At 37.4% G+C, this 27,032-nt stretch overlaps 1 protein-coding gene across 5 annotated transcripts; it reads right to left on the bottom strand.

Annotated features, from left to right (window-relative positions):
• On the bottom strand, positions 1 to 27,011 carry tmtc3 (transmembrane O-mannosyltransferase targeting cadherins 3). 5 transcript variants are annotated; one of them, XM_005731560.1, is made up of 14 exons: positions 26,951 to 27,011; positions 25,805 to 26,018; positions 25,437 to 25,655; positions 22,143 to 22,242; positions 18,455 to 18,570; positions 17,831 to 18,003; positions 13,881 to 14,133; positions 11,579 to 11,727; positions 11,257 to 11,377; positions 10,978 to 11,089; positions 6,184 to 6,287; positions 5,341 to 5,510; positions 4,875 to 5,101; positions 1 to 2,950 (listed from the first exon to the last, which is right to left on the bottom strand). In XM_005731560.1, the coding sequence occupies exons 2-14, from the start codon at positions 25,991 to 25,993 to the stop codon at positions 2,052 to 2,054; spliced, it is 2,832 nt and encodes a 943-aa protein (XP_005731617.1). In that variant the 5' UTR covers positions 25,994 to 26,018; positions 26,951 to 27,011; the 3' UTR covers positions 1 to 2,051. The 5 variants fall into 5 exon arrangements, with proteins under 5 accessions (XP_005731617.1, XP_005731616.1, XP_005731620.1 ...); XM_005731559.2 differs by lacking the exon at positions 26,951 to 27,011 and adding an exon at positions 26,690 to 26,942; XM_005731563.2 differs by lacking the exon at positions 26,951 to 27,011 and adding an exon at positions 26,814 to 26,833.
• Between the last annotated feature and the right edge of the window lie 21 nt (positions 27,012 to 27,032).

Genomic DNA, 27,032 nt, shown 5'->3' with positions numbered 1-27,032 from the left:
ACAGATAAAATTTAAAAAAAAAACCACCAAAAAAAAAAAAAATCTTACAAAAATTGACTCAAAATGAGGCGAAACAGAAGTCGTGGCAAACTGGATGCATCCTTGTTCCAAACTGTACTTGTTTAACTGGACAGCCAGTTGAATGATTTCGTACATGTTTAACACTGACATGAACTCTACTGAAATGCAGGACTTTAAAAAACAAACAAAAAAAACAAATATGTGACGATACACACAAATTTGCAGAGACTAAATAACGCACCTTGAAATGAAACAATTACCAGTGGTAAACAAAAACATCTAGCGCATACCAAAATAATAAATAACACTGGATACAATATCCTGTAAATGTATGTACATAGACTTTAAGGGTCACACAATGCATAGCAAGATTTTGTAGTACCACTACAATACTCCTAATCTACAGTAATCAGATCTCCTATGTGAAATTAAAAAAAAAAAGAAAAAAAAAAGTACCAAGCAAAACAATTTGCTGAAACAAATTACGGCACTGTGAAGAGGAAACCACATGTAGTCAATAGGCTGCTCTTCATGACTATCATGGCTTCTGTAGATGGCTGTGACAGTAACAATTTGCAGTACCAGGTAGTATTCAAGCTTGTCACTTCCTCACCATTACTGATTTAAGCATCAGACCTCTTGAACAGTAGCCAATCAGCCACAGGGTTTTATAGTGGTGTAATGACAAAAAAAATAAATAAATAAAAAGAGCCAAGGACACAAGAGGGAGAAATCTGTGCACTTTAAAAAAAACAAAAAGAAACAAACAAACTAAAAACTATGTGCGCATGTTCACCAGCAGATCAAGTGTAGTTTTATTGTTGATACTTCGGGGCATTTTTGATCCGACTGATCACATAGCTGTAAATACTGGAAAAACAACCCCCGCCCCCCTCCAAATACAAGGTCTATTATCAAAATTTGAAAATGTTGAATACCTCAATGTTTCAGTCCCAGCAAGATAAAACAAAAAAATAAAAATCATGACTGCAGAGAAGTGTGTCGGGAGATCCATTTTTGGATGGATTTTCAAATGTGCTCTGAAAATCCCCCCCTCCCCCTTTCTTCTGATGTGAAAGGACCTTTGGCAAATGAAGAACGCATGACGCTGAGGATGACCGTGCGTCACTGTTGACGGTCATATAAAATGGGTCTCGCCAATGTCAAAGCAATGTCTATGGGAGTTTACTGGGAAAGACGGAGGGGGAAAAAGCAAAAAAAACAAAACAAAACAAAAAACCCCAAGACATCCAAAACATCTCTAATGGGGCCATGGTGTCTGAAGCATAGGAGCCAGCTGTAGAGATGTTAGGGGGAGGGATGGGTAATGTGACAAAAGGAATAAGATAAATATCTTTAGATAGGTTCACAATGAAATTTTGAGGTAAAGACTGCAGTAGCAGGAAGTACTGAGTGAGATCAATAAAGATTAACAAATGTTGCTGCAATGGAATACACATATGTAGATTGATGTCAATGTAGTATGGAGTCATTTTGTTCACTGTATGTTTTATTTTGAGGGGGCAAACTCTGCAGATATAATCCTGCTTTGAGGAAATCTGCCAAACATGTCACTTCCCTTAATTGTCCACGATACAATCATTCTGTTTTTAAAAACAATAGCGCAATGACTCACATCTTGGTGAGACAAAAAAAATAAATAAAAAAATCCAGTGATAAACAATGATTACAAATGAAAAAACAAACTACTACCGATCTATGATATGTGATCCCATTCAGATAAAGCACATATGCACACATAGGCATCTACATAAGCTTTAAATAGATCATCCCAAGTTTGCTTTGTGCTTAATTTTACTGTTAATGTTGTGAATTTCATGTGCAGATCAAAATTTCCCTTAAATAATTAATGTTAAACCAGCAGACAATACTGAGTGGCCTGTGAAAGCAGATAAATCAAAGAAATAAAGTGATAATTGATTATGATTACACATTGCTAAAGGGGAGAAGTCTTAGTTGGAGCATTAAAGAGCTCCGGAAAAGTAGTCCAGCTAAAAATGGCAACAATGTCAATCACCACTCAATATGCGCTCAATCTCCTCTAGTCTCTTCAAGGCAGCTGCTCTTTTTTTCTCTATATCTTTAATGTCCTTCGTGGACTTACCCTTAGTCCGCTTGTCAGACTGGCTATTATCTAAAGATTTTGATTGGTCCACACCCACACCTCTGACACTTTCTGTAGAGGATTTCCGCTCATTCTTCTCATCCCCAACCTCCTTTCCAACTGCATCAACACCCCTCCCTTCCTCTCCACCCGCAGCAGCCTCTTCCGTGCCCTCCTTAACACTCTGCAGCACTTCCTCCTTGGATGATGCAGCTACCCCCTCCGTGGTTGCTCCTTCAGTGGTAGCTGAAGACAGTGGTCGGCCTGCTGCACTCATGGCAGCCATTTTACTACGTACAATACTCAAGTGGCGACGCACATACTCCTCATTTGGTGCCAGGTCCAGCGTTTCCTCCAGGCATCGCTCGGCCCGTGGCAGGTCGCGTTCCTCAAAGTAGACCACGCACAAGTTGTGCTTCCCTTGGACATTGGTGGGGTCCATGCGTAAAATACGCTCAAAACAGGCCTTAGCACCACGGGTGTCCTTCTTGTGATTCATGAGGATGTCACCCTTAAGGATTAGGCCCTTGATGTGCTCTGGATGGTGGTGTAGCAACTCATCCAACACAGGTAATGCGTCGACTTCACGTTTTGATTGAGAGTAGAGCAAAGCTAAGTTAAACAGAGCACTGCGGAAACCAGCCTGCAGACCAATGGCTTTGCGCATCCACCGCTCAGCTGCTGCATTTTCATTTGCATCCATGGCCAGCATGCCAAGATTGAAATAGCCATTGGCATCGTCAGGCTCCTCCTCCACATAGGTGAGGAATCGACGGTTGGCCTCAGGCCAGAACTTGGGCTCACCTGTCACAGGAAACAGACACAAAGCACAGGGTGAATTTGGGTAATCAAACGTTGATATTCAACCACAAAAGGTGCTTTTATGTGCATTGTGCAAGATTTTGTTTACCCTTAGCTGGTATGAAAAAGTTTAAAACAATAATGGCTAAATGTGACAAAATCCATTGGAAACAAACTTTGTAAATCATGTTTACTGCAATCTTTTTTTTTTTACAGTTTGAGGTTTTGTGATTTTGTTATGTCTCTTTTCCACAATCGCTTAAGGGCACTGAGTGGATAGTCAGCACCACCAGTGATTGAACCAAGGTTTTTCATGTATTGAAATGTAGATTAATTGACTTTTCTCCCCCAAATATTTGCTAATATTGATATATTAGTATGGAATCCACAATTCAAAAACCTGAGGGATGGAGGTTTGTGAGAGTTAACATGTGCATGGGTTTTCAGCTTATTTAAAAATCAGACTGTAGAATTTATGAGAGACTGTACTGGATGCTAGGACAGTCTATTTTACAACAGCACACTGTTAAGCTAACCTTTATTGAAATTAATTTGTCTTACAATGCATGTCTATTTATCTACGGTAGAAAAGATTGTGGACTTATTGGTCTTGGTGTCAGAACTGACAATGGATCGTATACAGAGCTATCCATCTGTCCATCCTTGCATCCATTTATCCATGGTAGCTGGGATAGGCTCCTGCCAACTCGCAACTCTTACACAGGGAAAATGAATATTTGCCTCCTTCTGGATTTTTTGTTCTTTTTGCACATTTGCATAAAACTAATCTTAATATTAGACAAAGATACTCTGAGTAAAAACAAAATGGAATTTTTTTAAAATGACAATCGAATTTATTCAGGAAAAAAAGATTATCTCAACTAATCATAATGCATCCATTTTTTGAAAAGCTGAATTCGATTTCATTTGCTAGAGCCAGGCCGATTATTGCCAGACCTGTTGAACCAAGAATTCCCCGAAATACAAACTGTTTGACAAGGTGAAACAAAAGGAAAGTGGAAACGTGCTCTGATGAACTTAACTAATAAAGTAATTGCTAATGTTTTTCAAATAATTTTGCACGAAATTTTTTTTATTTTTTTTTAAAGTGCTGTACTTGATATGTTTAGCCCCTTACAATCAGTAAGGCGTTCTGATTGACCTGCGGCAGCAATGTTCCAGCAGCAGTTTGGTGGGTCATTTAAAAACAGAGGTGGGAAGTAATGATGTACAAAGACAGGAGAAGAGAGGAAGAAGAGAAGTTAGATTTGATAAAATGGAAATTTAAAGCGCAAGTCCTCATGTTTTAAAATCAGATTCTGGGTTGTACATGTGACATTGTTTTTTTTGTGATATTGTGAAATCTGCTGCAAAACAAACAAAGGTAGATCAACTGTGTTATTTAACGGTTGAATGGAAATACTCTGCAAGTTAGTGCAGGATAAACAGGTTAGTTTGCTGTTCGCTGATGGATTTAAAGTAAATAACAGTGTGTATGACCAGTACACAGTGTCTGTCTAGTATAAAGTTAATATGACCAGCAGGTCAGCTAATCACCTGTACACTAAGAAAACCTAATGGAGCTCTCAATAGAAATTATTGTGAGTTGTGTTTCTTTTCCCATGCTGAGTCATTACAACTGATATTATGGTTTTGCCATCTGTGTTTAAAAAAAAAAAAAAAAAAAAATACAGGGGTGGAGAAACTAATAAACACTTTTATCACTGAGCTGATGAAGGATGAATGAACAGAAACTTGGCTAAGAACATCTGTCAGTACATGCAGTGTGCGCTTCAAAATAAGCATCTGGTTACACCCTAAAGGTAATACAAGGTTATTTCCTTTAACAAGTGACAAGTAAGGCTCTCCTCATTCCTCTTATGAGGAACAATCATGCTTAAATTATTTATATCTTCATTACACTCACCAGACTCCTGCATGAGAAGTGCTGAGTTAAAGAGTGCCAGCTTGTGGCGTGGGTTGAGCTCCAGAGCATGGTTGAAGTTCTTCAGGGCTTCAGATGGGTCTTTCATCTCAATGTAGACGATGGCCAGGTTATACCACAGGTCAGCATTGGTGCGATCAAGCTCCAAGGCTCTGAGATAGGCATCCCGGGCTTCTGTAAGCTTGTTCATCTTGAGAAGCAGTTCCCCTCTGAGTCAAAAAGAAAACAAATAAATAAATACATATAGAGGTGATAATGCAAAAAACACTAACACATTACTACATTACTTGACCAACAAAATTTGAGATAAGGGGAATGTCTCAGTACAAATCTTTGACAGTAATACATTTAAGATCAAGATTTTATTCATTTATTAAAGAATATGTGTGCCATTTTAACTCTTTATCTGACAGATAAAGAGTTTAAAAAAAATCAAAACAAAACTTGCCTGCTGATGTAAGCTTGTTTGAAGTCTGGTCTCATGCTTATTGCTTGCCGGTAGAGCTGATCAGCCTCCTCCAGCCGCGAATCATTGGCCCGGATCAGATTTGCTAGGTTTATGTAAACATTGAGATGGTTTGGGGCAACACGCGTCGCATACTTCTTACCAGGAATAACCTAATGTGTGGACAAACAACATTTCATTAGAATCAAAGCTTGTGTAACATCAAATAAAGTAGAGAATTTGAAGGGAGTGGAAAAAAATCATCATATTACAGTCTGTTATGAGAGATTAGATTTTAATGCAGATTTCTAGTCCCTGTTTTTTGGCTCAGGCCTTTCTGGGTAATGCAACTTGCAACTATACCTCTTATCACTATCATTGCTTTTATCCTGGGAAGGTTGTTTTCCTGAATAGAAGAACTTGGTACCCCCAGTAAAAGTTTGCACTATAAGAAAATTATTTTTGCTTTTTCAACCAGTTTTGTTAATTGTTGTTTACTTATTTACTGAAAGTGGAGTTAAAATAACAAGGATATTTACTTAATGTTTCTGCCATGTAAGGTATAGTCACCCCAGAAACCCCATATCTGAGCCAGGAATAATCCTGTAAGTGTTGATCCTAACATTGTAATTAAATAAGCAAAATAACTATAATTCATCAACATCATGCCCACGTTCGTTATATATAATTAAAGTTTTCCATGATATGACTGAAAGGCTGTTGTATGCTGCATGATCTGCCACCATCAGGTGGTAAACAGTGACTACAATGAACCTTACAGCCAGGAATGAGTAACAATTGCATAAAAGGAAGCAGAAAAAACAAAAAAAGCAAATGATTAAATACCTGCGGCATGAGGGATTTGGCAACCAAGTAAGCCTCTTCTGCCTCTTTGGACTTGTTCAAATTCTTGTAGGTTCTTCCAACATTCATGTGAGCACCAATATCATCTGCAGCAACAAGAATGAGAAAGAGCAGTGAGAAAACAAAATCCTACTCCATCTGTTTATGTGTGTTTTAACACATTTACTAAACATGACTATATTAAATACCAACTAATGCTAAACATGACTAGAAAATATAAATGATTTTCAACTATACCATCAATAGTGTAAGACAAAACAAGCAACATTATTTTGAGGAGCTTATTTAATCCTTCTAGGAAGACGTAAGAAAAATTAAACTTTAAAAGAGGTCAGTTTGTAAAGCCAGAACTGATGCTTGATTAGCAGAGCAGGAAATCCTCGCTGGGAAAATGTGTTTACATTGCTAATCTTGGGGAAACACTTGTGGGTGATGAACCGGCAAAGCTGTGGATATCTCAGTTTATGGTAGGCTTCCTCTAAACTAAGGCATTAAGCACAAATGAAAAAAAAACAAAAACACAGACAGATGCCCAAGATATCGAAATGATACACTTTAGATCATAGGTGTCAAACTAAATTTGGCCCGCAGCCTAATTACATTTGGCCCGCGAAGCCATACCAAATATACTATTAGAGCTGGCCTACTGGTATTATACAGCTAATATATATATTGTTTAGTATTAAGCTTTGCTTGTTCCATATTCATATTCAAAACTTATTTGAGTCCATAAGAAAAGATTCATTCTTATATCTGGAGGAAGATTTTTTTTTTTCAATAAATATTAACGTTAGCCCGCGACTTTGTTCCAGTTTTGAATTTTGGCCCACTGTGTATTTGAGTTTGACACCCCTGCTTTAGATAGTAGGATTATACTTTTGGCCTGTTTGACTGCAGTCATGAGATCTTAGAGTAAAATGAATGGACTCATAACAACTGACTGCCTATTAACTACGTGTCAAGAGAAGTTTAAAAAAAAAAAAAAAAGCTTGTTGGACTTTCAACTGAACTAGCTGTCCAGGGGATTTTTTGGTCATATTTTTAGCCAAGAGTGTTACTATGTAAGCATTTAATCTTCCAACAGTCACCCTTTTCATTTCTTCTAAACTGCTGCCGAATTAAATCATTGAGTTAACTTCATTACACAAAAACACCGTGTTACATGTGAATTTGCAGCCCATTTGATGGAGCCTACATTTAATTTCTCAATATTCTGTGTTTTTTCTTTGAATCTTTGCCATACTTTAGTCTATTGTCGTCTGTCCCCCTTTATTTTTAATCAAATTTTACAATTTCCCATTGATTGTTTTTGTTCCCCTGACTATAGGAAAACAAGCAAATGCATTAACAGACAGCTTAGGTCTTTTGAGCAATGCACAATATCCTTTGTTAAAACAAATTCCTACTTTACTAAAACTTAAATGAAAAGGGTTGGAACCAGTAGTTCAAACAGTTTATGATACACTATCAATGCAATCTGAAGTCACATTACTGGCTTACCACGTGACATAGCTGTTAAGAGTTTTTGGAAGAGTCAAGCAATAATGTAAGCAGTGATTACCTACAGTGGGGAAATAATTATTTAAACCCCTGCTGAATTTATAAGTTTGCTCACAAAGAAATTAAGTCTCTAAATTTTACGGTAGTTTCATTTTAATAGAGAGACAACATATCAGTTAAAAATCCATAAAAAATACATTACATGAAAGGTGGAAGATCAGCCCAAAACTACATCCTGGCTGTCTGTGCTTGTTAGGTGCTTGGGACCACAGTCACCAAGAACACCACTGGTAACACACTACGCCGTGATGGACTGAAATCTTGCAGTGCCCACAAGTGTCCCCCTATTCAAGAAGGCAGATCTATATGCCTGTCTTAACCTTGCCATTTAACATGTAATGATTCAGAGAAGGTTTGGGAGAAAGTGCTGTGGTCAGATGAAATCAAAATCAAGCTCTTTATCATCAGTTGTGTTTGAAAAAAGAGAAATGCTGAGTATGACCCAAAGAACCCCATCCCCACAATCAAGCACAGAGGTGGAAACATTAACCTTTGAGGCTGTATTTCTGCCAAGTGTATTGACAACTTATTGCATTGAGGGGCCAATGGATGGAACGTATACTGTAAAAATTTGGATGAGAACCTTTTCTCAGCCAGAACACTGAAGAAAGGTCTTGGATGGTTCTTCCAGCATTACAATGACCGAAAACATACTGCCAAGGCAACAAAGGAGTGGCTAAAGAAGAAGCACATTAAGGTCATGGAGTGGAGTACATCCAGATTTTAATCCTATAGAAAATCTGTCAAGGGAACTGAAGCTTTGAGATGCCAAGCAGAAGCCAACAAACAAAGGATTTAGAGAGGCCTCTCTCTTTCTTCCTAATTTCCTGTCCTTCATTGCTCCACAATCCAATAAAGGCAAAAGTGCTCCAATAACAATCTTACCGTACAAAAAAATACTAGGGTACTAAGTCATATTTTGCTTAGAGATCAAGTACTTATTTTACTCCGTGACATGCGGACACCTTTGGATTTGTTTTTTAGTTGACATTCTGTCGCTCTCCAATAAAATGAAACTACCATAAAAATTTTAGATTATTCATTTGTTTGCAAGGGAGAAAAACTCAGCAGGGAATCAAATAAGCATTTCACACACTGTATAAGCTTCCTTGATTTGCTGTTTGAATTTGAAGATGAAAAATGGTATCTTGTGTAAGTGCAACTATTGTACAATAGTTGCTGTGTGCATTTTTAAATACGAAAGAAAAAACAAAACAAAAAACCTTACAAATACTTCTACATGACAAACAAAATTAGCAAAAATCATACCCTGAAATAAGATAATCAAAAAGCACAATGACTTGTACTTGCTTACTATTCCTACAAATTGAAAAATGAACAATGTTATGAGAAGTACAATGAGAACCTCTGACCATCTCAAGCTAGAATTACTTTCTTGCAGTTGTATCCAGCCACCAGTGAAACTGAGGTTATTTACATGACAGACATAAAACATGGTTTCTGGCAGAAAAGTAAATAGGCCTGAGGACTGTTATGGGTCTTTTTGGCTACACCATGGGTAGAGCACTAATGGGCTAGAGCAGCGGTCCCCAACCTTTTTTGCGCCACGGACCGGTTTATGCCCGACAATATTTTCACGGACCGGCCTTTAAGGTGTCGCGGAAAAATACAACAATATAAAACTAGTACCAGTACCGAAAAAAAGAAGATTTATTCATAACACACGTGAAAAGACCCAGGAAAACCGAGTAAACGATAAAAACGATAACAAAATAACACCGAAAACCAATAAAAACCCTAAAAACCATACATTTCACACCTGAGCCTCAACTCTCGCGGCCCGGTACCAAACGACTCACGGACCGGTACCAGTCCAAGGCCCGGGGGTTGGGGACCGCTGGGCTAGAGCACAAAGGCTAATTTCCTTCATGTAGACTGATAGATGGTTTAGTCTACCATAAACAATAGAAAGATCAGCTGAACAATGTAAGGGATTTTTCCTTGATTCTTTTTCAATCAACAAACATTTTCATGCTCACCATGGTTAATGGCAAGAATAGGATCTCTCTCTCTCACTGAAACATATTCTAATTAGTTATATAGTGGACATGGACACAGTTTTCCTTTGAGGGTATCTACATTCAAATTGGACGAAGGGTTTAGGAATTTCAGCTCTTTAACATGTGCAACCCTCTTTTTAAAGGAACCTAAAGTAATTGGACAGTTGACTCAGAGGCCATTTCATGGGCAGGTGTGGGCAATTCCTTTGTTTTGTCATTATTAATTAAGCAGATAAAAGGCCTGGAGCTGATCTGAGGTCTGGTGCTTCCATCTGAAAGACTGTGCTGTGAACCGACAACATGCGGTCAGAGCAGCTCTCCATGCAGGTGAAACAAGCCACCCTTAAGCTCCGAAAACAGAAAAACCCATCTGAGAAATTGCTACAATATTAGGAGTGACAAAATTTACAGCTTGGTACATCCTGAGAAAGAAAGCAATTTTTAGAGCAGTATTTAGAGACCTATTGTCTGCCCAAAATGAGCTGAATGAAGTTAAATAATTGGGAGGCATTTCACAACAGACAGCCAAAACAACCCAGGAGTTTATTAAAGCAAAGAAGTGGAATATTCTTGAATAGCCAAGTCAGACATTTGATCTTAACCCAATCGAGCATGTATTTCGCGTGTTGAAGACTAAACTTTGGACAGAAAGGCACACAAACAAAAAGCAACTGAAAGCTGCTGCAGTATAGACCTGGCGTTAAAATGGAGGAAACCCAACTAAGTATTTGAAATGAAGTTTCATTAGAAATGAAATTTTATTTTTAGTTACTTAAGTTGAGTCCCTGAAATGAAGAGATTGTGTTTAAAAATGCTTTAGTTCCTCACATTTTTATGCAATCTTTTTATTCAACCCACTAAACTAAAGCTGAATGTCTACACTTCTGGGTCTTTTTCATTTAATATTAGTGTTTAAAGCAGTTAAACTGTATTATACGGTGTTTCTGTTTTTGTATACCTGTTGGAACAGGTAGAACAACAAGTAAAACAGTTACTCTCAACACAAAGAAAAATACTGTAACCTCATTTGGTATCCTCCACCAAAAAAAAACAAAAACAAATAGTTTGTAAGAAGATCAACTATTTGTTGATCTTCTTAAGAAAGAATTTTGCAAACTGTAGTGGATTTTTCATCACTTCCATGAAACCATCCTTCCTTTTTCAATGATTTATGAATGACATCAAAGTGTCTCACCTGGTTGGACTCGAGTAGCCTGGAGAAAATACCGCAAAGCCTTTGCATAATTGTTCTGATTTTCTAAAGCGTGGCCAACATTATTCCACAACTTGGCATTGTTCTTGTTAACCTGAGTAGATGACAAATTAAAAGAGACATAACGATAATAAACATTCATCAGTTTTGTGAGTGGATGATTAATTCTGGTTTACTCAAAATTTTTAATCACAAGGTGTTTACAGACATTGGCAAACTGACATGACACTCTGCCACCACAAAACAGCATTTCCATCATACCTTCAAGGCAGATGTAAAGAGAGTATATTCTGACTCCCAGTCCCAATTTCTATGAAAAGTTTTCACTGTGTACGTAGTTAGCAGCACTCCAATCATCAACCAGGAAATCTTCTTCAATTGTCTACAAAGGAAATTATTAAGCAGATCAATGTAATTTTAAATATACATTTTCACAATCTTCACAAAACCTAAATATCTGCACCAATATTAAAAAACAAAAAAGGGTAAAAGTGTAACCACAAACAGAAACTCATAATTTCACAAACAGTTTCGCCCTTCTGAGGGATTCTTCTTTTAAACGTCATTTTGGACAAGAACCTACCCTTTATGTGAGATCATCTTGAATCCATGTGCAACAAGAACACAGAACCCCATACTGGGAACATAAAGTACTCTCTCTGCTACGACAAACCCCACAGGGAAGAAGAGGTTGGATGCTGGAATAAAAGGCAGGACAATCAAAGACAGGGCCTGCAGGACACACACACAAACACGCACAAAAGAAAGAAATAATATGTCAGTTCATATGACAAGCTCAGAGCTTTTTTTTTAAATACTTGAACACTCAGAAATTATCATGGAGACGGACCTAAGGAAAAAAAAAGTCTGTGTCTAAAAACAAGAAAACTGGATTTTGACATGTGTTCAATTTGGCAGCTCTTCTGATGTTTAAATCTCAGAAGTTCATTAATACTTCATTCACTTGTAGGTAGCAGGTGGTTAGGTTAAAATCTGTAATTTGTAAAACTTACAATAATTTAAAGGTAAAGGTAAAACTGATGTCACATTAGCCACAATGCCACCAAGTTCACACACTACATCTCTTTGAACTCAGCCTTAATTTTGCTATCAGCTAAACGCCTACAAAATTTGTCTATGATTTCATCTTACAAATATGCAAAACTACTGGACTGACCAATCTCCAAAATATCAAACAGAATTCCAAATAAAGACGGGCTTCAGCACTAAAAACCGACTCTGTGATAGTTCCTGCAGCACATCTACAATCTAGAATGGGGCTCCTCAGTGGACAGTGGCTGTCTAAAACTATTTATTAATATCTCATGCTCCATGTTAGACAGCTGGCAACCTTGCAGTGATGCAGTATGTTAATGTGTTGTGATATTGTTATGCAACATTTTCCAAAAGGCTCTTAGCAAACCAGAGTAAACAATGCAAAAGGTCATAATTCAGTTTTTTGTGCTGACTTGTGTTCCCCTTTCTAAAGCTGAAGCTTAGAGCAATATTGTGAGCAAGTTTACTGACCTTTAAGCATGAGAACAATGAACCTATTGCACAACACATGCTAATTTGTTTCTATGTACCTCTGTAAACATTCACCACCCATTCATCCCTTCAAAGCTCAACTAAGAACTTGTGTTTCATTGCTCATTTCTGCTGGCCAACTTCATTTGCCGAAAAAAGCGAAATATACACAAAGAGTGGTAATAAAATTTGTCTTAAAAGAAAACAAACAACAACCCCCCCACACACACACTCAACTCAAAATACTGTTGTATTTTGAGTTGAGTATAATGAATACTGTACAATATAAAGCACTTTGAGACGACTGTTGCTATATAACTAAAACTGAATTGAATTGACGTCAATATTGTGCAAATACTTCAAGAACCTTGCTATGTTCCCCAAGAAAGGAAACCACATTTTGTTGGTCATATATCTCACTAGTAATACTTTTGATTTTTCTTTTTACTGACCTCCAAACTTTCCTAAATACTTAAGAACAATGGTTATAAAGAGTGCTGTTCAAAAGTCTTACAGTACTGAAAATCTATTATTTTGTTGTGTGTTATTTTGATGTAAAGCTAGAAATAAGGATTTGGGAATGTTTAAAAACAGAAGATGTGAAAAGGAGACATTTATGATCCTATACATTTCCAATTCCATTCAAATCCAATTGCCATTTCACTATTTTTCAACAAAATGAAGGAAAACATAGATATATTTGTGTTATGTGTTCTATTAAAGTTCTATATGTCTAAGTGCATCTGCTTTTCAGCAACAAATAAAGGCCCGTCACCGGTCAAGGCCACACCACCAGAAGACGAATACCTTAAGCTTTGTTTACTGGGAAACAGAAAAGCTCTCTTATCACAGATACAAAAAAATAATGAAGGCCAAAATCCAATCAGCAGAAGTACTGTCAAAAGACGGCTTTTAGCAGTGGTCTCAGGAGAAAAAAAAAAAGAAGGGCCAAACACTTGGAGTTGGACAAGACATTATTTCACAGTGGGTGGCTAGAAATAATATAAATAATTACAAGTTTTAGATTTGTGGCAGTAGCAGAAGAGTTAATGTAAGGAGACTAACAAAACAGAATAAAATGCAATATATCAAACCCACAGTGAAACAGGACAGTGGGTATATTTAAGTCTGGGGCTCATTTGCCCACACTGGATGTGGAGATGATGCATCAAACTGATTACAACCTGACCAAGCAGAGGTAACACTTTAGTTTTCAGAACTGCCTAACTGTCTGGTTTATTTTTGTGAAAAAAATAAAAATAAAAATGTACACACACACACACACACACACACACACACACACACACACACACACACACACACACACACACACACTATTTAACCACATTTTCTCTCACCATGATGACTGTCTTGGCAGAACTGTGTCTGTATCGCAGACTGTGATAAGCAAGCAGTCCTAGAAAAATGTAAAATACTAGTGTAGCCAGGTTACGCAGATCTACAAGTGATTCCACCAGGGGGATTGTGCCCATAGTCCAGTCACAACAGAGCTCTGAGGGATTCAGCAGGAGCCATGCATTTACAGGAAGTAGGTAGTTGAAAGTCAGTTGTCTGGTGGGTGTAGTGCTGACTGCTGCAGGGTTATCAAATCTGCAAGAACATTACATAGGGAGAGAAGGAGATGATAAACATTACATATTATCCACTTCCCTTTTCCTTGGTGTTATCATGAAATTCTTAAATCATGAATGCTTTATTCTATCTGATTGGAAGGATCAAATTACTGCAAAACAAGTAAAGAAAAATGATTCAGAATTTATATTTTATTTTTGATATCAGATGCTGTGGATCACATTATATTCTTCTTGAAATAAAGTATATAATAAATGTGGAGGGTGAAAAAAAATAAGGAAAGCCATAGATGTCATGAAATGTGGGAGTGTATATAATAGTGTGCAATACAATATTATACTGTAGTGTATTTGTATTGTATCTAAGTTTATCTGACAAATGAAATTCTTCCAGGACACAACACAAATCTACATAAATCACTACACTTCTGTCGTACGCTGGTTGTGCCATAGTCCTGCCCCCCTTGACTTCAATGCATACAGAATTTAATACAGAAACGGTTATCTAAGAATATAAACAAGGGTGATTTCGTATATTTTAAATTACATTGTATTTTGTTACATTCATAGTGTTACTCTGGCCCTTCGAGGCCAACCATTATGTTGATGTGGCCCTCTGTGAAAATGAGTTTGACACCCTTGCTCTAAAGGAATCTCAAAGTGTTTATAGTTCAAATTACCGATATGATGAACAGTCGCTACTGGTGGTGTGATCTCATAACAAGATGGTCTCTGGGTTTATCTATGCAGCTGCCAGTAAAGACGCTACAATAGGAACCGCAGGAGTGTTTTGTATCTGAACTGTTTGGGCAAAGCACATTGCCCAAACTTGCTTTACAGAGGCGTTTCAGTCCACAATAATCACAGCTGGGGATTTTATAATCTAAAGGTGTGGTATTGTTATGGCTTGAACACAGAAATCGTCTCAGACAATCGGAGACAGCTTGAGGATTATAACTAGAGGATTAGGCCATCTAGGAACTGGATCTTATCTTTCCTGTCAAATGGCATTAGGCTCAATCCTGTGCAGACAATTCCAAGACAGTTTAGGCTCAATAAATGCATAATCTAGTTGAATTATTACTAATCTGGCATTTTTATGGTGTTCTAACCTCTTAGAATATCCCAACAATAGCTCCATATTATAGGAATTTGGGCATTAAATATCTGTCATTCATCTGGCTCTGTGTTTTAAAGAGATTTACCATGAAACTTCTCATCTACATTACAAAGGACCTATTGTAAATTGTGCTTAAAAATAGTTAAAAACCTTCCAATGATGACTAATAGTTCTGTGTGTTACATTTAAGGTACATCAGCTAAAGTTTAAACAACTTTACGCAACACATTCATGTAATACAATTAAGTACCACAAAAAGGCTGTTGTTCAGATTAGGATGCAGTCCCCAAGTTCAACAGTGAAGCATACTAATGGCAGGGTGGAGGAAACACATTTTAATGCTGAAAATCAGTTAATGGACTGATTCTTGTATAGCATTCTTCTACTGTTCAATATGATACTAGATGATAGGTAGGGATGTTCAATTGCTTGGAATTGTTAGTCTGCCTTTCTATCGATTCCGCTTATCGGTTCTTGCACTCTGGTTGCGATCGGTTGATTTCTCCAGTGTTGGAGAAGGAAAATAGTGGCGCAGTTTACAGTGTGGATATGGACATTACTTTTATTTTTATTGCATTATATTGTTAACACAACTTTAGCTCTCTGCAAGCACAGCATGCTAATGCTACATTAGCCAAGAGCCCGGAGTGATGTTAAAGCTGAGTAAATGCTGACCCCAGCCCAGCACCGTGATAAGGCGAGCTGGCATTTGTGGTGAAGCCAATCGCTGCTGAATTTCAACGAGTAACAAACTAATGACCAGTCAGGCTGCAGCCTCTATTTCTACCTGTTCATGTTTCTACAGTAGAATCACCTTAAAGATCGCTTTAAAGTCTCCTTAAAGTCTCTGGTTTTCATCTTTGATTTATGCTGTCAGCTTTGTGTTCATACCTAAATACTTAGAGAAAGATCACGTGTCCTCATTAGGAGCCGTAGCCTCTAGGCTTATATTTTTAATTGGTAATTATGAGACAGTACGTTACATAAGATTTTACAGAGTAACATGAAAGTAAATAAGCCAGTAGTATAACGCAGTGTTTCCCAACCTTTTGGAGCCACGACACTGTTTTAGAGGAGCGGTGCTTCAGAGGATAGTTGCAGATTTCTGTCAGAATCGGCAGATTATGCAGTACAAATAAAATGTTAACGTTTCTCCAACGTTGTCCTCCCAGCAGATTCACTGGATGGCCAGGAAGCGGTTTGTAAAAATGCTGCAACTTCAGTGGTGTGGAACTGGTTTAGCTTTCGTCTGACCACGCACGCACGCACGCACGCACGCACGGTACTCTTTGTTTGTATGTAGACGTCATATGTTAATGAAGCTATGCATATTCATGTAACCTCAATAAAAGAGCAGTGTTACGGGGGAGCGGACGAAAGCAACTGGGGTCAAGCGAAGGAACGGCGTTTGTCCGGTTCTCTCCCTTGCACGAGAAACATGAAGAACTTTGCCTACTTCGTGTCTTGCTTGCTGTGTAATTATATTGTCTTCAACGTTCCAGCGAATAGGTTCAAGCTACAAACCTATCATGGAGTTGTAAAGCATTTTGTCTAGTGTCGATTATATCGTCAGTTATATCGTTATCGCAAATTTTCAAATGTATATCGTGATAAATATTTTTGGTCATATCGCCCTGCTCTAATTACCAGTGTACCAAATACTCAAAACTATCTTTGTGGGAGGTTCTGTAACAACAGAGCGAGGACCATACTTTTCCATGACATATGTGATGAGACAAACTTCCTCATAAAGTGACCCATAGACACATAGAATTTGTTACTATAATTGGACAGAAGAAAATTCTATTTATTTCCTATTTATATAACACTTATATGAAGAATAAGTGCTAGGAAGAAAGATCAGTCTGTGTGCTAAATTATACTAATGGGGCCTGCCAGGATAAAGTCTAAGTGTAGAACACATTGAAAGATAGGAGGAGGAGGGGGTACAACAACCACCAGTGGGGAGAGTCAAGGAGAGGCTTTGTACAACAGCCCTTGCTTGTTTCTATTTTACTGTGATTCCTCCTAGTTTTATTTATTTTACTCTATTTTTTTAACAGCACTTTGTGACTGCTTGTCTGTAAGATATTATTATAGAACAATAAAGAAAAACTTGGTAAATATCATATAATCCAAGAACACCAAATTGATGTTACCAGACTACATTTACAATACAAATTATACATATATAATTTGTATATAACATATATATATATATATATATATTTTTTTTTTTTTAGTGGCAGCTTCTAATTTATTTTTCTTTTGTCTGGAGAGGAAAAACAAAATAGGGCAAACTCAAAAGATTTAATGACAAATCAATTAAAACAAACTGAAAATTCTTCAACACATCATTTTGCTTAGAGAAAATATATTTTTAAATTGTGAAATGTGTGCCTTTTAGCAGGTCACTAAATGACTGAAACTGGGCTTTTCCTTCCCATGAAAATGACCTTTGAGCAGAACCGTCTGCCGTTCTTGTTATTCCTGTTATGTTCACTTGGCTTAGCTTAATAAATAAATAATTAACAAAACTGGCTAAAGTTTATTTTATTAAAATGCTGGTGAGTTTTCCATCCGTAACACTGCCTACCTTGTGAAGACAGGAAGCTGCGACTGAATGACTTGGACCCTGATAATAACGAGCAGCAGGGTGCTGATGACTAGAACAATGAGCTTCAGAAGAGTTTGCAGGACAGCATAGGGAAACCCATCTTTACCCTGCAGAACTTGCCATATCGTGTCCACCAGCATTGGCAATGTAAACTGAGAATGGCGAAAAAGACAGAAACAATCAACTTACCATCATCATGTAAAGCAATACCCATATGACATACATTTATTCCAGGAAGCAACCTCTGAATAATGAAATCTATGCCTATAGAAGAAATAAAAAACAACAACAACAACAACATTATGAACACTCAAAGATAAAGCATTGATAGAAGACATGTCAAGATCTGAACAGTCCACTCTTGAAGTTGGTGCACTTGGTTCTAAGGGTCAAACTGTTTATAGCTTGATAACGGAGTGTGAGTATCTCCAAAGCAGAAATCTTGTGGTCAGCATGGGTAAATACAAAAAGCTGGATGACTGTGATACAGTGTGTGTGTGTGTGTGTGTGTGTGTGTGTGTGTGTGTGTGTGTGTGTGTGTGTGGTCAGATGTAGATATAATTTATAGAATGTTTTATGACACAAAAAGTTTCTGATCCTTACCCCCTGTGCAATAAAGATCTCGTAGACACAGCAGACACCAACAACCGTGATTCCCTGTTCCTTACACAGTGTTGCCGCTGCCACTAAAACTACTGTCAGAGCAATGGGAGGCCAAACTGAACAAAACAAGAAAAAAACAAAAATATATATATTAATATATACACATGACAACTTATTAACCTTGTAGCCACTGGTGCATTGGTAACTTAACAAATGCAACAAATTCTCTTGATCCATTATGAACATAAAAACCTCTGAGATGTCATATTAACGTCTCCATATAGCACCAGTTACAAGTTTAGAAACAATTTTGTCTTCAGTGATAATAAAACTGAACAGTAAAAGGTGGAAACCTCATAAAGAAGATTCTATAAAAAAGTAATTTGAACGATTGAATCCACTTTTTACTTCATAATTCTTGGTGTGTTATGTTAATAGTTTTATATTTTCAGTATTTGTCTAGACTGGGGAAATGGGAAAACTCATACATGTTAAATTGGGTTACTTTAATAGTTTGATTTATTGTGATACATATAAACAGAAGAATGATTTAAAAAAATAACATAACAGCTCACTGTGGATACAAGTTAAAAACCTGAGGCTACTGTTATAACCAATTACTTGATCTTGCATCTTCAGAACTAAAAATTACTGCCTCACAGTTATGTGTGTTCACCAGCAAACATGCAGGTCCAGACTCGCACACAGTGATATCTTCTTTGAAAACTAGAGCAATTTAAAAAAGGAAGTACCACAGATGAATACAACTGGACAACTGATACAAACTCAATATCTCAACAAAACAAACATTTTATCTCCTCCTCTGCTCCTAAGCTTTAGTGTTGAATAACTGCAGAAATTGTTTTTTTTCCAGAACATTATGATGTTAGAATAAAGTTTAAATTTGAACTCTTGGATACAAAATGCTATCACTTTCTAATTTTATCCAATAAAACATTTGACGGAAATTGTGTGCTTGTTTACCAAATTCAACTGAATTCCAAATTTTAGGAGATTTCTTTCACGTGGTCTAGAGAAATTTGTTTTGGGAGACTGGTGAATACATACAGCTGCATCATCTAGAGGCATCTAGATGAGCATGGTAGGTGTAGCCATACTAAAAAGAAAGTATACCCTCTGTTAGGGCTGGGCCATATCATGCCGTTCGCGGTATAATGTTGGGCAACGATGAGAAAAGAAAATATCGCGATATAATATGGGTAAAATGCGCATGCGCAGTGCCTTTGTTTTCATATGCACATGGTGAAAAAAGCATGAATGAGAAGAGCGAAAGCAGATCGGTGAATGAAACAGATGAACCAGAATTGGTTTGTAAAAATGGTTCAACTTCAGTGGTGTGGAACTGGTTTAGCTTTCGTCCATCAGACACACAACAAAGCACTATTTTTAGTAGAGCATGCTAGCGGGCCGTCGTTATTACCGTGTTTTTTGGAAAATATGGCACACTTAAAATCAATCCTTTGATTTTTCTGAAAAATCGACAGTGCCCCTTATAATCCCGTGTGCCTTATGTATGAATTCTGGTTGTGTTTACTGACCTCAAAACGATTTTATGTGGTACACGGCGCTCGAAAATCTGTCAAATGTTTTAGTAGGACTTTGCTAAGCTACAAAGCCGCACCGGTTGATGGATTGTCGGAGCATTACGTCTATCATAGGCAGGAGCCTCGCGGAGTGATACGTACTGTGCTTCAACATAATATTACTATATTGTGTGTGTGTATAACCTCTTTTTAAGTTTTGTGGATATTATACATGGTTATGCTGAGGATATGTCGGCCAATTTCCACTGGAAATGCCTTTTGGTTAAACTGTCAGCAAGGAATTTGCATTTGCACTGTTAATTTTTTATATAACTTTGATGCACATAAAAAACAGCTGCTTAATAATAAAGTTGTAGAGTTGTAAAGTATTTTGTCTAGTGTCAATTATATCATTATCGCAAATTCTCAAATGTATATCGTGATAAATATTTTTGGTAATATCGCCCTGCTCTACCCTCTGTCATTTCCAAGGTTTTACATATCAGGACATCATAAAAACTGATCTAATAGTCTTAAAAATACAACCTGAGATGAATATTATACAGTGTCATTATTATTTAACAAAAACTTTCCAAAACATGCAGAAGTTGTGTGTGAGAATCCAGACACATCCCATAATTCAGCAGCTTTAGAGCTACCTTTAGCAGCAGCAAGTTTAAGTAATTGCTTTCTGTATGACTTTATCAGTCTTTTACATCAGATAATTGAAGATTGCAAACACTCATTTATGCATAGCTCTTACCACAACATTTCAATCAGATTGAGGTCTGGACTTTGACTAGAGCATTGCAAAAGCTGGATTCGTTTCTTTTTCAGCCATTCTGTTGTGAATTTGCTGCTGTACCTCAGCTCAATGTCCTGCGGTGTGACCCAATTTTGATTAAGCTTTAGCTGTCAGACAGAGGGCCTTTGACTCTAGAATACTTTGGCATATAGAGGAGTTCAATGACTGGAGAGTACCCAGGTCTGTGGCTGCAAAACAATCTTAAATTGTCACACTCCCATCGCTGTGCTTGACAGGCAGTATGGGGTATGTTTGCTGATTTGCTGTGGTTTTCTATATACAGCACTATGCATCATAACCAAACATCTGCACTTTGGATTTTTCCGTCTAAAGGACATTGTTCCAGAAATCTTGCGGTTTGATGCCACTTTGCAAACCTATGCTGTGCTGCCTGGGCTTTCTTCTAGAAACCATTCCAAACAAGCCATACTTGCTTCATCTTTTTCTAATTGTATTGTCATGGACTTGAACATCTAACTGACATGAGCTGGAGCGCTACAGTTTTTTGATGATGATCTTGGGGTAAATTTCCTGAGACATCGACTCCTGGGAAGATTGCATGTACATGAATCATCTTTCTTACTATAGAACTGTAGACTACAAATTGCTTGGGAATAAAAAAATATTTGCCAGATAGATTACAACAACAATTGCTTGCTTAAAGATCATTGCAGATACATTTTCTGCTTGGCAATGACAGGCATGTATTCTACTCTAATACATGCCCGAGTGCTCAAGATCAGCAGACTACCAAAGGTACTGCTTTTACACAGGTGGTAAAAACCTGCTTATGATCATTTAATCAACTGCATTTAATTATTACTCCCTTAGTTCAAATATAAGCAGCGAGAGTGCACTTTCACACACCACTTCCATATTTTGGCTTAATTTTGGATACATAAATAATGAAATATATCACAAGTTGTAGTATAGCTAAAGTTTTATTTACCTAATTTTAAGACCTGTTAACAATCAGGTCTGGATACATAAAACCTTAGACTTGACAGATTTATTACCATGACTATAAGTAATAAGTAACACTGAACATTCCATATTAATTACCCTCAAAGGGAAGTGTTTATTTATATCAAAACATTGGTGGAAAAAACTGAAAGCTAACACCCGAATAGCCAGGTGTTTGATCTTATCCGATCTGTTGCCACAACACTTCCACTGCCTCCATCTTGATTTTTTTGTATTTGCTTATTTTGGCAATTAAAATAATGAAATAATGTTAACGGACAACAGCATGTTGAAAATAAGTTCATACTTAACGACCCAGTAGATTTTGCACATGAGACAGAAATAAATAAAGGCCAGGGAAGAACATTATACTTACCAATGGAATGGTCTGGTCCAGTTGACTTTGTATACGCCAGGAAAGCAGCCAGAAGAAAGATTGATGAAAGAAGTTCAGCTCTGCCAACCACACCAGTGACCTGATGATAACAGTCGATCAACACAAGCGACCCAACCATAAAGATTTGGAAAAATGATTTCTTAAAATATACTTAAATGTTCATTGTTTGGTAATTCAAGTTGAAATGTAGATAAAAATTTCTGAAATAAGTTTGTAAAATAATACAGAAAAGTTTACTTTTCCTATTAGGAGATGCTATTCTATACCCATGCTACTTTGCCTCGACTCTGAAGCCACCACCACATGACCTCCATGTCTCAGACAACATATCTAATAACTCTGAGAACATTACACATGTGTCTTCGACTGGCACGAACCAGAGCTCATGGTCTAAGGCTCTAAAAATAAAAATAAAAAGTTCTGTTCAACCCAAATCAACTGATGGGGAAGCAATTATATGTAACATAGTCTCTCTGACAGCAACGTCTGTCATTTAAGTACATGATGACTGCCCTCATGCGGAAGAAATATCATTATTAAGTTCTTGGAAAGAGACATACTCTAAGAACATAAAGGTCCCACAAATAGTTCTACAAAGCACTCACTAAAAGAAGAGGGGATTGTTTACACTTTAAGAATTCAACTGGCATCATGAGAGGGCTGCAGCTTCCAATAAATAGGGCTTGCCATGAAGATTCAAAACAAGCACAGGCACTGTGCTCTGACTGACCTATTTGTCAACTGGTGGGAGAAGGGAAAAATGCTGGCAGTATTCAAGAGCCCCCTAAAATGTCTGATCAGTGCAATGTTACTTCAACAGAATCTTAGAAAGACTGATTACAGTTGGCTCAATTTCCTGAAAATATTCAAACTACAAATTTAACTTTCCATCTATACAGAGTTGGCAACTCCATCCATCCAGATGTAAGGAGTTACAAATTAGATACAAATTATTTAGTGTCATTTGTATCTAAAGATGTTTGAAGATATAAAAAAAAAAACAAAAAAAAACTGAAGTCTTCATTCAAAAAGATATATCACCACCCCCCCCAAAAAAAAAAAACCCTACTGAAAAAGACATGGGACACACAGGCACTCTTTGTATAAGCTTATAATGTAGGGACCTTCAGTGCTTGAAGCATAATTCAAAAAACAAATGATCCGTTCAGTGAGAGATTCCAGACGGTGATAACATGAAGGGCATTTGCTGGACTAACACTAAAGGCTCATTTGTGAGGCAAATTGTTTCCATTCAAGAAGTCTGAAAGACTGTGCATAGATTAGAGAACATGATGAGGAAGATAGGAACAGTGATGCATGCTGTGTAACAGTAGCACTCCACACCCAAGAAGCAGAATGTTTCCTTTGTTTTTTTACTCTGGTCAAGGCCTGTCTGGTCATCAGTTCAGCTATGTTCAAAAGGATGAAATACAAGTCCTAATTGGGGAAGAGGCTTTTCAGACAGTAGAATGAGATAAAGTTCAAATAAACAATAAGCTAAAGGGTTTTGATTTCCTATTAAGTTCAATAAGCTTTGTGTTACAGACAACATCCATGATAAGCTATAATAACTATCTTTATATTTCAAGAAGGAAAAAAAATGGAAGCAAACATTTTAAAGCATTTAAAGAATGTTAATGCAGCCTTAAATGACAACAGTAAAAACAGAGGTTTAATGTAACGTGTAGCACAAGTAAGTTAATGTCATGAGCATGAACAAAAGGGTTTACTTGAATAAGGTGGAGTTCCTTTTTGAGCAAGCCATAACAGGCAAGATGTGACAATTCAATTGCTGTTTATTGTCTGGTTCACTCTAACGCAATTCTAACAATCACTGAAATGCATTCAGATTGTATGCCACAGTGGACATGTTGGTGCAAAGCTAAGTTTCTGATTACTCTTAATGTCCTACAACGCTCCGTAAAGACACAAAGTCTTTCTATATTGAAGTCTCTTTAACACCTTATTGCACATGTAGATTTCAAACTTCAAATGATCTCTGACCCCTACCTAATTTCTTTTAATGCTTTTGACTTAATTCATATTTGTATTAGATGACCTAAATAAAACAACATTCCACTATTAAATTACAAACTCATTTATTAAGGGAAAAATTTATCTAAACCTATCTGTCTCTATGTGGAAAAAAAAATCCCCCCCCAAAACCGAATAATTTGTTGTACCACCATTGTAGCAACTGTTTGCAAGAACTGGTTTTTTTCCATCTAAAGGAATTTTGGCCCATTCTTCTATGCAGAATTCTTTTAATTCAGCCACATTTACAGTGCAGTGAAAATACTTCTACAGCACTATCAAGTGAATTGCTCAGCTTAAGTTGGAATATTACAGGGCTACTCAACGTATTTCACAAAGCCACCTTTCTTGTTTTAAAGGAAGAGTGAAGGTGTGGCTAACATTACTGCTTATTTGGTTTGCGGTACTAGAGATCAAGTGAGACATCCAGTGGTTATCATTTCTGTGGAAAACCCAGTGCTTAGCTAGGGCAGCTTAGCTGGCTATGTTACCTCATAGCAAGAAGGACCTAGCTTCCAGTTCAGTGTTAGCACATAAGATAAGATAAGATAAGATAGAACTTTATTAATCCCTCGGGTGGGTTCCTCTGGGAAATTGCATGCTTGTATGAGCTCTCTCCAGAGACCCTGGCTGGATCCCACTGTCCAAAGTTTTGAAACTCTGTACCAAAGACAAGCATATGTAAGTTTAACTGGCAATTCTAAATTGGCCAGAAGTGTTTATTTAAACTAGAACGGTTGTGTATCTGTGTTATCCCCGCAACAGATTTGTGAACCATCCATGACAGGTCGTCCATGATAGCCAAGTGGAATGCTTAGTTATACAAACCCAGACAGATGTTCCTAAAGTTTAAAAAAAAGTTAAAAAGTGACCTTGTATTCTATCTCATTTTTCCTAAAACTTTGCCTAACAAATGCTCATGAAAATGGTTAAAATAGCACATGAGAATGTTGAGGAAGTCAAGAGTTGGATTGCAGATGGGACTCAAGAACCACCTAACCAATGCCAATCATTTGCCTATAATTCCCAGTGGGTCTGTCCCATCCGGTGGAGCATAACTTGATGAGATTACTTTAATTTAGAAAGTGAAAGATAAATTAGGAGTATTTCCAGTTACTTCTCTCACTAATTTACACTTTTTCCATGGACTTGTACGTGAACATAATTCTCAATTAGGCCAAATTAAATTTAATAAAACACATTTTTTAACATTTGCTCACAAAGCAATTGTACACTTACAGCTTCAGTGTGAATGGGATGCACAGCAAACAGTAATGCTGCCACTAAGCTGGAAGTCTTGTCCAGGAACAATCGGCACACTCGCAGGAAAAGCACACATACGACAGCATGTAAAATGACATTGAGCAGGTGGTAGGAAGCTGCGCTGAGTTCACTGAAGAGGTAGTTCAGTCGAAAGGTGAGTACTGTCAGGGGTCTGTAAGATTTATGACTCCGTTCCTGTAGTGGGACACATGTTCAAGGTTTATTTCTTTCTAAATTACTTTGAGTAACAACAAATGACAATGAGACAAATTTGATCCACAATATAAAATTCTAAAGAGAAATTACATAATCCCGTATTGAGTTTGAGTCTTCTTAAAGCTTACCTCAGCCATGGGTGTTCCCCAGAAATCATTGAGAAAAAGGTTGTGGATTGGGGTTGATGGGCGCAGATCCTTGTTGTCAAGGATTGCTGAGACATCATCAAACACAAACCCGCATGACAAGCTGTTCCAGTAACACCCCACCACCAGTCCACTCAAAAGTAAAATCTCCTTCCATGACACAACAGCCATTGCTGACCAAAGCCTTCATTGATCACTGTGCAGGACAACAAAAGAATTAGTATTATTACAATTTTGATGGCATGACGATTTGTGAAATAGACACTTATGAGTTCAAACTTATTTCATCATTGGACACATATTTTCACTTATAGTGCAACTTTGTGATGTACGGTGTATGTAAACAAGTCTTCTTAGCCCGATTCCTCATCACAGCACCCAGTAAATTAAATGGCATGCAAGCATTACTTCTTAGAGTGTGCCTCCCTGGTTTGTAGATAAAGCTACAGAGCCAGATGTAACTGGAAATATAACAGCTAAATTATAGAACGAATAAACGTACAAGTGAGTAAATTTGTGCTTATTTGTTGAAAAAACGAATAGTTACAGCTGGCAGCAAAAGCAAAGGAGGGCGTACTCCAACGCGCTGTCGTGGCCAGCTAATATTACTTGAGAGAATTAGCTACGAGAAATCGAACACCAGGTGTTTGATAAATGAAATTCAGTCGGCATTGTGACCAATCAATAATGGTTACATAATGGCACAAAAAGCCCAAAAACAGCATGTAATGACAATTTCAGAGCCACCGTAGCTGCAACATAACATTAGCTAACGATGAAGCTAAATTAGCGGCTACAGCTAACTACCTTGTCGCCTGTGTTTAGGCTGGATAAGATGGGAAGAGAAGTAGCTTAGGTCTTTCTCACCGTGTCTATAACAGGGCTGGCAGTTGAGCTCATAAAACACACTTTAGCTGACAAAACATAGACGGAATACACAGTTCATCAAGCGGCGTTCCATATGTGCTAAGTAGCTTTGGCGAATACCCACTATAACTTCCGGTGCAGAGGTGACCGCGCAAGTTGAACCTAGCTAGATTTGATGCTTTTTGTGGACTAACTGACGTGAATATGGACAGTACCGAGTTGCAAAACTGCGACGATACACTTTAATAACTTTATACTCACCGTCTCGCTACGGTTTAGTTAAGTTTCCGGGAACTTTACCGATTTTTTTGTAGTTTTCTTCTGGAGTAGCTTCATTAGCTAA

The sequence above is a fragment of the Pundamilia nyererei genome, unplaced genomic scaffold (assembly GCF_000239375.1).
Source record: "Pundamilia nyererei isolate P.nyererei 1_Seehausen unplaced genomic scaffold, PunNye1.0 scaffold00043, whole genome shotgun sequence".
Taxonomy (NCBI): domain Eukaryota; kingdom Metazoa; phylum Chordata; class Actinopteri; order Cichliformes; family Cichlidae; genus Pundamilia; species Pundamilia nyererei.
The sequence above is the reverse complement of the archived record's forward strand: the minus strand, read 5'-3'. Positions and strand labels throughout refer to the sequence as shown.